The sequence below is a fragment of the Cryptomeria japonica genome, chromosome 3, assembly GCF_030272615.1.
Source record: "Cryptomeria japonica chromosome 3, Sugi_1.0, whole genome shotgun sequence".
NCBI classification, from domain to species: domain Eukaryota; kingdom Viridiplantae; phylum Streptophyta; class Pinopsida; order Cupressales; family Cupressaceae; genus Cryptomeria; species Cryptomeria japonica.
The window spans coordinates 310,959,071-310,971,427 of NC_081407.1; the positions used below are offsets into that span (position 1 = coordinate 310,959,071).

General features: G+C 35.0%; 1 protein-coding gene across 2 annotated transcripts; it reads right to left on the reverse strand.

Moving 5' to 3' along the window:
* Positions 1-5,609: 5,609 nt before the first annotated feature.
* On the reverse strand, positions 5,610-10,224 carry LOC131047972 (GDSL esterase/lipase At5g33370). Of its 2 annotated transcripts, none has more exons than XM_057981784.2 (5): positions 7,375-10,224; positions 7,053-7,180; positions 6,723-6,965; positions 6,235-6,487; positions 5,610-6,132 (listed from the first exon to the last, which is right to left on the reverse strand). In XM_057981784.2, exons 1-5 carry the CDS (start codon positions 7,394-7,396, stop codon positions 5,906-5,908), a joined length of 873 nt encoding a protein of 290 aa, XP_057837767.1. In that variant the 5' UTR covers positions 7,397-10,224; the 3' UTR covers positions 5,610-5,905. The 2 variants fall into 2 exon arrangements, with proteins under 2 accessions (XP_057837767.1, XP_057837768.1); XM_057981785.2 differs by having other exon boundaries at positions 7,053-7,172; positions 7,362-10,224.
* Between the last annotated feature and the right edge of the window lie 2,133 nt (positions 10,225-12,357).

The window sequence follows — 12,357 nt, forward strand, 5'->3', positions numbered from 1 at the left end:
AATTTTCAACTTCAACCAAGTAAAATGGCTGATAACAATTAGAATCCACAACCACCAAACCCTTTTCTACCAAACCCACCCCCCCCCCCCCCCCCCGTCAATTCATGATTTAATTGGTAAAAAATTGGACCAATTAAGGGGCATTGCCGATGTTTATGGCACAATCCCTCATGTATCCCCCATGCTAGCCGCACTAAGGGCAATAGTATCCAATATAGAAATCGTCACCACTAAGCACAATGTCATTATTTTGTGACGAGAGGCCATGAGGGAAAAATATGTAGATGGCTTATCCTATGAGGAGGTGAAGAACCTCAAGATATCCAAAGCCAAAATTGCCACCCTGTTTGTTAATCCTCACACTTAAGTGCCCATAGATGTCAACAAACTGAAAATTTCCATCAAATGGTGTCAAAATGATGATATGCAAAATATGGATGGTTTTTGATAGACCACCCAACAACAATCTCGATACATTCCATTTTACTTCATCAAGAAATTGTATGCCAAGTTTGTTTTAGGCAAGCATGTCAAATACTTTGACATCAGGAATTTACAGGGCACGGGGGGAGGTATGCCCCAGGATAGACCTGGAGCAGTTCAAGTACTACAAGGCCCATATGTTCCCCCTCCTCGCATTTCTCGCCTACCTCCAATACAACCTCCAAATATTATTATCAAGGCAACATTGCGGACTATATTGGCTATTCACTCTTTGAGTAACCTTTTGGTTTCTTAGGCCGCAACACTATCTTATCCACATGAGGGTGATGCTAGCAATGGATCGGGTGGCCCTGACACATCCTCCTCACGTCCACATATTTGTGTGTCACATACTTGTACATTATGTGCCATCACATGTGCTTAGGTCCTCTTGGACAACCTATTGATCCCATTGACACATCTAATTACGAGGTGCATGATATGGTTGGCGCACTAGATGAGATGACAGGGACTGGAGTACACCTTAGGGAGTGCTTGCATGCAAGAGACGAGGAGGTACCTTCATCATACACTGACAATTTAGTGGTAAGACTTAACTTTTAATTTCATGGCGCATTTCATTTTAAATGAATATTTATAAGAGATAGTATTAAGTACCAATGTTCATATAATGTATTACTTGTACTGATGTTTATATTTCCTAAATTTGGTAAAATATCCCAAATATCCTAAACCATGAGAATATCTATATTTTGTAATCTCTTTTGGAATAGAATCTTCCTATTTGGGTGTCTCATTCCCGAATAAGGCCTCTAACCCCGAGATTTGGCACACTTGGTGCAACTTCCAACAGGGCCACTCTCGAATCTATTCCAGACTTGACCGTTTCTATGGCAATAAGAATGTTTTCTCCTTCCTTCCTGACAACCAGAATAACATTGTCCTTGTTACGGCCACCACTCTCTTTGATCATCATCCCATTTTTACTCATATCAGCCTCAATTTTGCCCCTGTTCACCCTAGGACGACTAATCCCAAGTTCATTTTGAATACCAGTCTCCTTCTTGATGAAGATATCCTTGCTGCTATCCAGATTATTCGCAATATCAATAAGGTCAATTTCCCTAACTTCTCCATGACTGACAGATGGAAGGTCAATCTCCTAGCTTGGCAATGTCTCCTCAAAACCATTGGTCAAAAGAATGCTAAGGATTATAGATTCGTTGAAAAACGTCTTTCCTCTAATCTCCAAGAGGCTGAGAGCAATGTCCAGAATGATTCCTCCAATATTGACCTTGTTTCCCAGGTGATATCTGCTAAGGATGCCCTGAGGAAGCATCAACAATTTAGAATCTATGGTACTAAAATCAGATCTCGCGCTCATTGGATCCAAAATGGAGACCGTGGTTCCAAATTCTTTTTTAACCTTTTAAAACAAAAACAAACCAAGGAGTCTATTGATAGACTCCTTATTGACAACCAGGATATCTCGGATCCTGTTATCATTAACCAAGCCTTTGCCGATTACTACAGGAATCTCTTCACCTCTGAAGACTCTATGGAGGCTGTTGTTCTTAGGAATAAGTGTAAAACTCTTATCCCCAATATGCTGGATAATGATGATATTACTATCTTATCTAAGGACATCTCTTTGGATGAGGTTGAAAAAGCTATCAACTCTCTCAATAATGATAAGGCCACCGACCCTGATGTGCTCCCTGTTGAATTTTATAAGGCCAATATCAGTTGGATCTGTAAGGATTTACATGACATTTATGTGGAGGCCATAGCTAATGGTTCCCTTGGCCCTGCGATTAACAGTGGCATCATTAAACTTCTTCCCAAAGATGGGGACAAAGCTCTTATAAAAAATTGGAGGCCTATCACCCTCCTCAATGTCTCTTATAAAATTTTGGCCAAGATCTTGGCCCTCAGACTTGCTCATATCCTTCCTAAGTTTGTTTGTGCTACCCAGAGTGGTTTTATCAAAGGTAGATATATTTTGGAAAACTTAATTACTAGCTGGGAAGCCATGGATTGGGTGAAGTGTTCTCATCAGAACTCTGCGATGTTACTCCTGGATTTTGAAAAAGCCTATGATAGGGTTGAATGGAACTTTATCGTTATGATGCTTGAAGCATTTGGTTTTCTGGCCTTCTTCTGTAACTCGGTTCGGGTTCTGCTTAATGATGCCTTTGCCCAGGTGGAGGTCAATGGTTCCCTCTCCAATCCCTTTCACCTTGGTAGGTCTATCAGACAAGGATGTCCCCTTGCCCCTGCTCTATTTGTCATAGCTTCAGAAGCCCTTTACTATATCCTCAGGGACAATACGCTTTCCCCTGATGTTAGAGGTCTTTATCTCCCTAACAATGATGAGCTTATAAACTATCAGTTTGCTGATGATACTACCTTATTTTTTTAGCTTTCCAACAATAACTTTGCAACCTTGCAAACCAAACTTACTTTGTTATGCTCTATCTCTGGTGCTCGTATTTCCCAATCCAAATCCATCTGCCTGGGGTGGGAAGAGCAACCTCCTATTTGGTTCAATCAGTATAACTTCCAATGGGGCGGACCTCATAAGATTGTTAAGTATTTAGGTATCCCCTTCTTTGTTGAGCCTTCCCTCAAAGACATGTGGTCTTGGATTAAGGAAAAAATTGATAAGAAGCTGAATAAGTGGCATAACAGATCTTTATCTCTTGCTGGCAGAATTCAGGTTTGTCAAAAAATGTTGTCTTCATATAGCATATACTACTCCTCTGCTTGAATGTTCAGTAACTACCAAATTTTGGAAATTCAAAAGGCCATTACGAGCTTCCTCTGGTCTAATGGTAAAGGCAATAGAAAATGGCATGCGGTCAAATGGGACTGGTGTCATACTAACAAACTCCTTGGGGGGCTGGGGCTTAGAGACCTTAAAACTCAAGGTATTGCTTTATCCGCCAAATGGATCTTTCATTCTATGGATGGGAATGATCCATGGAAGGTGCTGGTTAGGCATAATATTGTAAGTGGCTTTCCTAAAAAAGCTAGATCTTGGAGGAATCTCCCATTTTGTGACTTAATTGTTGGCAACTTCCTGGTCAATGTCCAATGCTCTGTTGTTTTCAGATCCATCTGGAGAGCCTGAGACCATGTTAGGAATTTTATCACTAATAAGGATTTCCATGATGCTAAGCATCTATATGGTGAAAGATCCATTTGGTGGAACTTGCGCCGGGCTAGTAAACCCCTGGCCCTTTCCCAAGGATGCTCTGCTAGGTTGTGGGCTAAACTGGGGATCTCCCAGCTTGCTGATCTTTTTGAAAATGATAAACTCATCAATTGGGATGAGCTCAAGAATAGATTCAATATTCTGGACTCCCAAAAGAAGACTTATAATATGATTGTCAAGGCTACTAAGGACCTGCCCTCTGACTGTCATGTGGACTCTCACAGATACTTAAAGTGCAAATGGCTAGATGAGGTCATCATGGTTAATCTCAAAGCCAAGAATATCTATAGAATCATTGATCATAATGAAAATATTATTAATCATATCAATACTATTTGGTACTCTTCTCTTGATGCTCTGGAAAGGCCCTATTGAGCCTAAAATCAGATGTTTTAGGTGGCTGATTCTGCTTGATGGACTCCCTATTAGACAAGATGGTCACACTACTGACATTTGCAGTCTCTATAGGCTTCCTGAAATGGGTAGACATATCCTCTTTGATTGCATCTTTGCTAAAGAAATATGGAATATGTTTGGTATTTTTTATCCTTTAAATGTGAACATTCTGGAAATTGTTACTGGTCATATTGATGGGCTTAAAAAGGATGCTAATTTATTTTGGAATATGTTGTCTTCTAACATCCTCTGGCAGATTCGAAAGTGCAGGAACGAGGAAAGGTATCAAAGCAACCCTAGAGTTCTTACTGAGTTTTTTCAAAAACTCACTTTTTTAAAAATCTTTCTGTAGGTCCACACAACAATGATGATGGAGAAAGACAAGTTGAGGAGATTCTTGAAAGATGGGCATGCCACTGTTTTCGTCTATGAGTTGAAGCATGGTCAAGAGTGGAGGAGGAACTTCGATGACCTTCAAATGTTTGAACGAACTTGCAAAAGGCTGAACCAAGAGATCAGGAAGAATATTAATTCAAGGAAAAATGAGATATTCATGCTTACGCAAATCCGGGAGCGTAAGATCATAGTTTGGATGGAGGGTCCTCTTGGTTGGACTGCTTGGGTTGATACCCATTATGATGTCTCACACTAGATGTCCTTTAGCTTCTTCTTTAGTCTGTTTACATGATACTCTGAATTCGTGGTGAGTTGGATGTTTTTGTATTTGATCTACCTATTTTTAATATAATTTTTTTTTTAATATAATTATTAATAATAGATTTATTATTATTATTATATTTTGGGTAATGTTATTAATAATAAATTATTGATAATTAATATATTAAACTTTATATTAATATATTAATATGTTATAAATATAATTTAGATTATAATTAAATATGTTAATAATATTAGTCAAAAATATGCATAATAATATTAAATTATTAATTCACATCTTAATCTCAAACCTTAATCACAATTTTTTTATATTTTAATAATTTATATATTTAATCTCACTAATATATTATTATATATAATTTTATTATTCAATGATTATATATAATTAACATTATAATTTTGATTTTTTTAATTATGAAAAACATATTTAATCCTAATATAATAATTTTAATTATATTATTGTATATATATAGAATTAAATATATTAATAATACTTATAATATTAAAATTATTTTTTCATCTTTTATCTAGTATTTAATTTAATTATATATTATATAAAAAATATATATTAATATATTTATCAAAGATATATATTTATATTATCAAATTTTATGATAACTGAAGCTTTAAAAGATTTAAAGATTTAGATAAAAAATTTAAATAATTTGAAAAAAATATTAAAACATACTAATAATGACCTAGTCATGAAATCCAATTAGATTCAAGAAAACAATTTCTTAAGTAGTTATTTACATATTTACACCATATTTGCCTATTAAAAAAAAACTAATTAAATCGGCACCAAGTTAGCTGTAGTGGAACTATTGAATGACTATAGTCGCAATATTTTAAAGCTTGTCTTCGTTTATTTATCTTAAATTTGGATGAATAGTTTGGCACACGCCGAATGGATAACAAAGAAGAACACATTAAATTTCCTGGATGGTACAGAATAATGAATACCATTTTCTTATTGACCTCTATAGGATGAGCATTGTCACATTCACGATGGCTGCAATGAATATTTTGTTACAGAACTTTTAAATTTTTTTGTCACTAATAAATAATGGAGAGAAAAGCCCTTGAGCACAATTCGCTAGAGTGGAAAATAAATGAGAAGGTGGTCCATGTATTATTTATCTGCCCTGTCTTGCAACTATGGGTCACGAATCAGTCGTCTAGTTTCATCATCTGTCTAAGGTTAAGAGGGCTCATGACAGAAGATGAGCCCTCAAAAAACTCGTCAACAATGATTCTGTTGGCCTTCTCAGATGGGTGGTAATTGTCCCAGAACAAATATGCATCTCTGTTTCTACACAGACTTGAAGCCGCAGTGCAAAGGCCGACACCATTGTAGCTTCCTTGTCCGCAACATGCATCCGCCGTATTCACAAATCCTATAATTATAAACGCCATGAGAAGATAAAACATTTTGAACAATACCCATTAAAAAATAAGCTAATGAGGCGTAAGGAAAAAAGCAATAAGGTTGGCTTTACCGTATGCTGCAGGATCACTGAACAAGCCCATGTTCGTTGAGTAGTTGTCGGAGAAGGTGAAAACCTGAGCAGACGCCTCATCGTTGAGTCGATTTACAACAGATCTCAGCTGTGAGTTAAAAAGCGAAGCAGCCTGCTGAAGTTCTGCAGCACATTCGCCATTTCTAGACCTACTGGCCTTCACTGCAGGAGCACACCCCAGTGGCCCTGTTGATGTTACCAGCACCCTTCTTCCACCCAAATCGTACAATTGCTGCATAAAAAACGTCACAACAGACATTTCATCAATGCTTTCAAAGATACCAAGCAAATCAATTTCAAAGCCTGTAAAATATGCAAACAATTTAAAGAAATTTAAAGAGTGGGTGGGTTGTAATTTCAATTTTGGTTCAAAATGAGTGAGTTGCAATTTCAATTTTAAGGGAAAATGAAAAGCTACTAGGACAGTCACAGCCTAGCTAGCCTTCTTTAAAGAATAAGAAATTTACCCCGAGAATTTTCTCATATTCGGAGACTATTAACTGAGTGTAATCCTCTAATGTATACTGAACGGATCTCGCTGAGACAGGGAGGAGGTAGTAGTTATTGACGTAATCATTTCCTCCAAGGGTAATCGACATGAGACCCTCTGCAACAAGTCTGTCAGTTTCATCAACTCCAAGGATCTGCGCCACCCTGTTTTTATATTGAACGAAATTCTGGAGCTGTTGTGGCATCCTAATGATATTTGCCTGCACACAGAAGTGATCTTGATTCATTCTCTCGGGTAGAAGTAAAAAAAGTATGAGTCAGTAAAATATAATAAAAATTATTCATACGAATTGCACTCCAGTGTCGTTTAAAATCCCAACGCCTGCAGAAGCGAAATTAGCACCCCTGAGCAATGCATCCCCATTAAGTGAAGGACTCAAATATAGTAGCACAGATTCCGCCCCTAGCTTCATGCCTGCAATTCACACAGTAATTCTATATGTAACGGTATCCTCGTCGTTTTATCTGAACAATCTCATTTATAATTCTGAATATTAACAAACAAAATGAATGAATGGAAAAAAAATAAAATTTAATTGTAATAAATTATTTTTGAAGAGATCAAACGCTATCATATCATTCAACTTATTGATAACTTGAAATACGTACTTATCCGCCATATTGAGCCCATTTGAGAATCGGCCGGTGGGTCTGCCAGTGGGGTAATCTATTCCATAAGGATAGCTGTTGGCTCTTGCAGTGGTGGCGATGTAATTGTTGTTGCCACTGTCCACCAGTGAATCTCCAAACACGAAGTACGCAGGCGCTGCTTTTACATCCAAAAAGCAACCCGATAACATGACAAGCAATCCAAGTAATGACCCAACAAGCATTGCCATTGTCTTCTCACTTTTCACAATGTAATTGATTTACACAGATGGAAGATATGGGCATGAAATTAGAGTACCTAGCTAGCGTAAACTTTATAGTTCCTCGCCGGTCCAAAATTAATGCGTTTACGCGTCTTTCCTTTGAAGTGCTCCGACATGATGACCTAGACGCACATGAGCTATAACTCTCCACTTAATTATAGATTGACTATATCTTCATTTAGTGCCTCCTATTGAGAGCTGTTTTTACTTATTGTCTCTATCATAAATGTCTAGTTGGAATTCCAACCTGTACTAAATCACCGTGTGGGGTGACTCTCAGAGTATTTATTTGACCCGCTTTAGGCCATTCTTTTATTTATCACATTGGCACCAGAAATATCCCATTAAGTACCTAGCTGTCTTGTTATCTGTTGTGATTGGTATGCAGCAAACGCAGTTTCTGGACATTTTAATTGGGTAGAGAACAAAATGACAATATATTACATATCAACGTGCAATGTACACAAGTTTGAACTTTGAAGGCGGACAATCAATTTCAGGGCTCGTATGATTACATGATACGGAACAATGAATGAAGCGTTATTCCACTTTCTGATAGTCTACAACAAAAGCTTGAAGAGTTCTATATAATATTGTTTATGTCATCTTTTAATAACTATTTGAACTTGTGGACTTTGTATTGCAATCCGATTATTTTGACCGTAGGCTTTTGACAATAATAAATGTATTGATGTAGGTAAATAGGTTAGGAAAGAAATATGTAGTCCAAAAAAAAAGGGACTGCAGTAAAAAAAAATCAATTATACACAATAAGATCAGCAAGAAAACTAAGGTTAAAAAACACCAGCGGTACAATAAGAAAGCAACCCAGAGCTATGTTACCAGAAATGAGAAACGTGACGACAAGGCAATGTAACGAGAAACGAAATTTAACATTCAAACAAATGCTAAGCAGATATCAAATACTTTATAGAAATAAACGCATAAATCTATGCAATATCCTAAGAAGGGGACCCCATCTGTCCCACTTGCTGCATAATTTACTGCAAAATCATCGGATTATTTTGATAGACTTACCAAAGAAGGGTTGCTGCTAATCCCATTTTTAAAATCTAGCTGTGTTTGTTTGCTTAGCTTAGTTGAAAATCAACACGTCAACAGCTACATAAAAGTATTAAATCCATATGCATGAAAAACTGCTGGTTAACTCGTGCAAGTGGTGAGCAAAAAGCCTAAAAGGACGCAACAGACAATGCTAAGCACAAAAAGTGGCAGATATTTTTGCTACTAACTCCTTTGCAGTTAGTAGTATTATTTGTTGAGAGTTTCTACCAGTTGGATTACACATTCACCCTGCCAATAAAGGTGGATTAGAGAAGATAATAGACTAGAGAAGATGGTGAACAATTGAAATTAGTAGAGTATTATTTGGAAAATTTCTACTATTTGGATTACAGATTTGTTCTGCCAATATAGAGACTACTATTCGGATTACAGATTTGTTCTGCCAATAAAGGTGGATAGAGAAGATAATAGGTGAACAATTCAAGCCGTGAACAATATAGGTAGACTAGAGAAGATAATAGGTGAACAATTGAAACTTTATAAAGAAACTATTTAAAAAATATTGTTAATTCACCAAATTCAAAAGAAAAATCTTGATATAAATTAGAAATTTGAAGGTGATTTTTATAAGCTATCAAGCAAAAGATTCGAAGGAACATAAATTGTGTGGAGACTTCTTGAAAGCAAAGGACACAATAGTCCCAAGTTGTATGAGATAAGTAAGTCATAACAAAGGAGATAAAAGGAAAAGTGAAGGCACACAAAGCTGCCAAAGGAAGGTGATATAAATTCATTATAAGAGAATTGTTGTCAACTATTTATTGGTAAAAAAGTGAAGAAATAAAATGAAAATTTAATGTGTATAAAAGGTACTTAGGAAGAACTGGAAAAAAATTAAAAGAGGAAAATAGGCCACAAGAGAAGAAACTAATTTTTTCAATAATTACCTGAAGCATATGTAGAGGACAATCAGTGTCAATGGTTTTGATTAAAATAGGTGGTGGAAGGGTCTCCAATAAATTACTTGAGATTTATCACAAGCACATCCATAGTAAACCTCAACCTTACCAAAGATCACTAGGTTCTAGTGCCTTGGAATCGAAAAATGCAACTCAGAAAGCGCTGGTCATAAGTGACTAAACCTGCAAATTAATCCTTTCCTTTCAAAGTAGATGTTGTCCAACACCTCTCGACCAAGCACCACTTCTAGAATAGAGGAAGCACGGGGGATGCATTTCTCAGCCATAACAGAAGAACCCCTTCAAGGGTTTGCATAATAAATACGCAAAGGACTTTTTGAGTGGAGAGTTCACTACGGCCTCAAGGACAAAAGGATCACCAAAAGTTTTTGAAGAGGGTGAAATATTGCCCATATTGGAGATGTCAACCACCAGGTTGTAAGCTAGAGAGATGTTAACCATTGTAGTCTTGGATAGGATGCGAGAATTTGAAGTCGGATAGCAGGAGGCCATAGCAGCAATCCTCACATAATTTATTGTATTCAAGAGATGAATCATGTAATATAATTAAATGTTTGTTTGATAAAAAGTATACAAGTGAAGATAACAAAATACTTCAATCTATAATTCTTGCTAATTGTGAGGATAATGATAAATGATATTTTTCAACAAATGTTAGTTATAAGATAATACAAAAAATGGGATATAATGATAAAGATTTGAGAAAATATAGACAAGGAACTATAGAGATAGTCGAACCAATAACAAGGCTGAAAATTAAAGGCATTGGACATGTTAATGATGAAAGAAATAAAAAATAATGTTCCAAGTATTACAAGTTCAAACCAACCAACTCAAAGAATGCAATATATACAATATTCACATTGTCTTAGGCAAGGACATATTTAAGTGAAAACATGTCATAATCTTCATCCTTGTACTATATGTACAGATTTAAGAATTATTCAATGAAACTGTGTTGGATAAAAAAGTAGAAGGGACAACCTTTAAAAGATAGTATACAAATTCATTGCAGATGGATTGAAGTAACTAATTGGCAAAGGTCACAACAATGTTCACACTGTTGTACAACCTGTAAATATTCTCATATTAGACAATATAACAATTATAGAAGAGTAAGTACTATTGATTGCAAAAATTATTGTTAAACCTAAAAAGTTATAATAGTGGTCACATAAATAATTATTGATTGCAAAAAATATTGTTGAACCTAAGAAATTTTAATATTGGTGGTTGCAAAAATATTTGATGAATGGTTGTATTATTGATTGTAGAGATTGTTGTTGAAATACTATAATGTTGGTTGTAAAGATGATTGAATTTTTAGTGTTGATTGTAGAGCTTGTTACTAAAGCTATGAAATATTTGATTGCAAATATCATTATTGAAATTGATCACAAAAATTGTTAAAGTTTTATATCACAAAGATCTTTAGAAATGTTTCACTTTATTTATTGATATCTGTAAGGTTTTGATCACAAAAATATTTTGTAATGATCCACTTTATTGATATATATGAAGGTTTTGATATCAAAGTTCTTTTGAAATGTTTTACTTTCCTTATGGATATAACACAAGTTACAAAATTTATAGATTCCAACACATTCTTACCTTCAACTTCACACTCTTCACCCAATCAAATGGGCCATCAAATGAAAAATATAAATTTCTACAATCACATGAGACATTGCATAATGTAGGTTTAAAGACTTTAGGCTCTAATTTTCCTTTGCATATGTTTCAAACAATTGATTGAAAAAGGTAGTTTCTCTCTTAATTTTGATGCTTTTCCTTTTGTAACTTATTTTCCTCTTTTCATTCTTTATTTTTCTTTCTATTTTTCTTTCGTTCATTTTCCAGAATACCTTTTACAAATTAATTTTTTTATTAATTTTCTTGCAACAATTGAGATCACCTTCCTTCACCACATTCGTGTTGCTTCACTTTCTTGATCTCCTTTCATTATGACTTATATATTATACAACTTAGAAATTATGACCTCTCCTTTCAAGAGATGACTCCAAACAATTTAATTCCCTTCAAGTCTTTTTCTTAATAACTTATAAAAAAAATTGCCTTCAATTTTGTAATTTATGTCAAAATTTTCTGTTTATATTGAGTTACAACTTATATTTTCAAAGATTTACGATATTTTAAATAGTTTCCATGTAAACCTTTAATTTTCTACTAGCTTTGTTGGCAACACAAATGTGTGATCCAAATGATATAAATTTTTAACAATTGTCCCTCTTATCAATTTTGTTTCTATCCTTTCAATGTTTGGCAATTTCTTAACAAACATGCAACAAACTTTTCTAAATTATAAAATCCTTTCTCATACAATGTAATGTCCCCTTCTTTGCCAACGTCAGCCGTTCAAAGTTAGTCTATTAACGAATTCTCATAGACTAACGATACGAATAGAGAACAATGAAAGAGACACATCTCTCCATTCATATACTTATTTAAAGATGTATGGAACCATCAATTTGATATGTAGAAAATATTATATTATACTCTATTTGATATATAGAAAATATTTTCTTGTACTCTACAAATTTCTCCATGATATCAGAGCCAATAATCTCAGAACGGCGGGAAGGAAGATTGGAAGGAGTGAATCCTTCAAATAACCCTCCACAACTCTTATATGCAGAAGTTAGGTTGTGCAAAAAAGAGTTGCAAATAAATGTTTTGTGTTGAATTTTATTTTG

Excerpts from the sequence above, each read along its gene's own strand:
- LOC131047972 (XM_057981785.2), bottom strand. The coding sequence starts at position 7,604 with ATGGCAATGCTTGTTGGGTCATTACTTGGATTGCTTGTCATGTTATCG. Across the intron at positions 6,966-7,052 it reads ACGACACTGGAGTGCAATTC|GCAAATATCATTAGGATGCC; the intron begins GTATGAATAATT and ends TTCTGTGTGCAG. Across the intron at positions 6,488-6,722 it reads AATATGAGAAAATTCTCGGG|CAATTGTACGATTTGGGTGG; the intron begins GTAAATTTCTTA and ends TTTTTTATGCAG.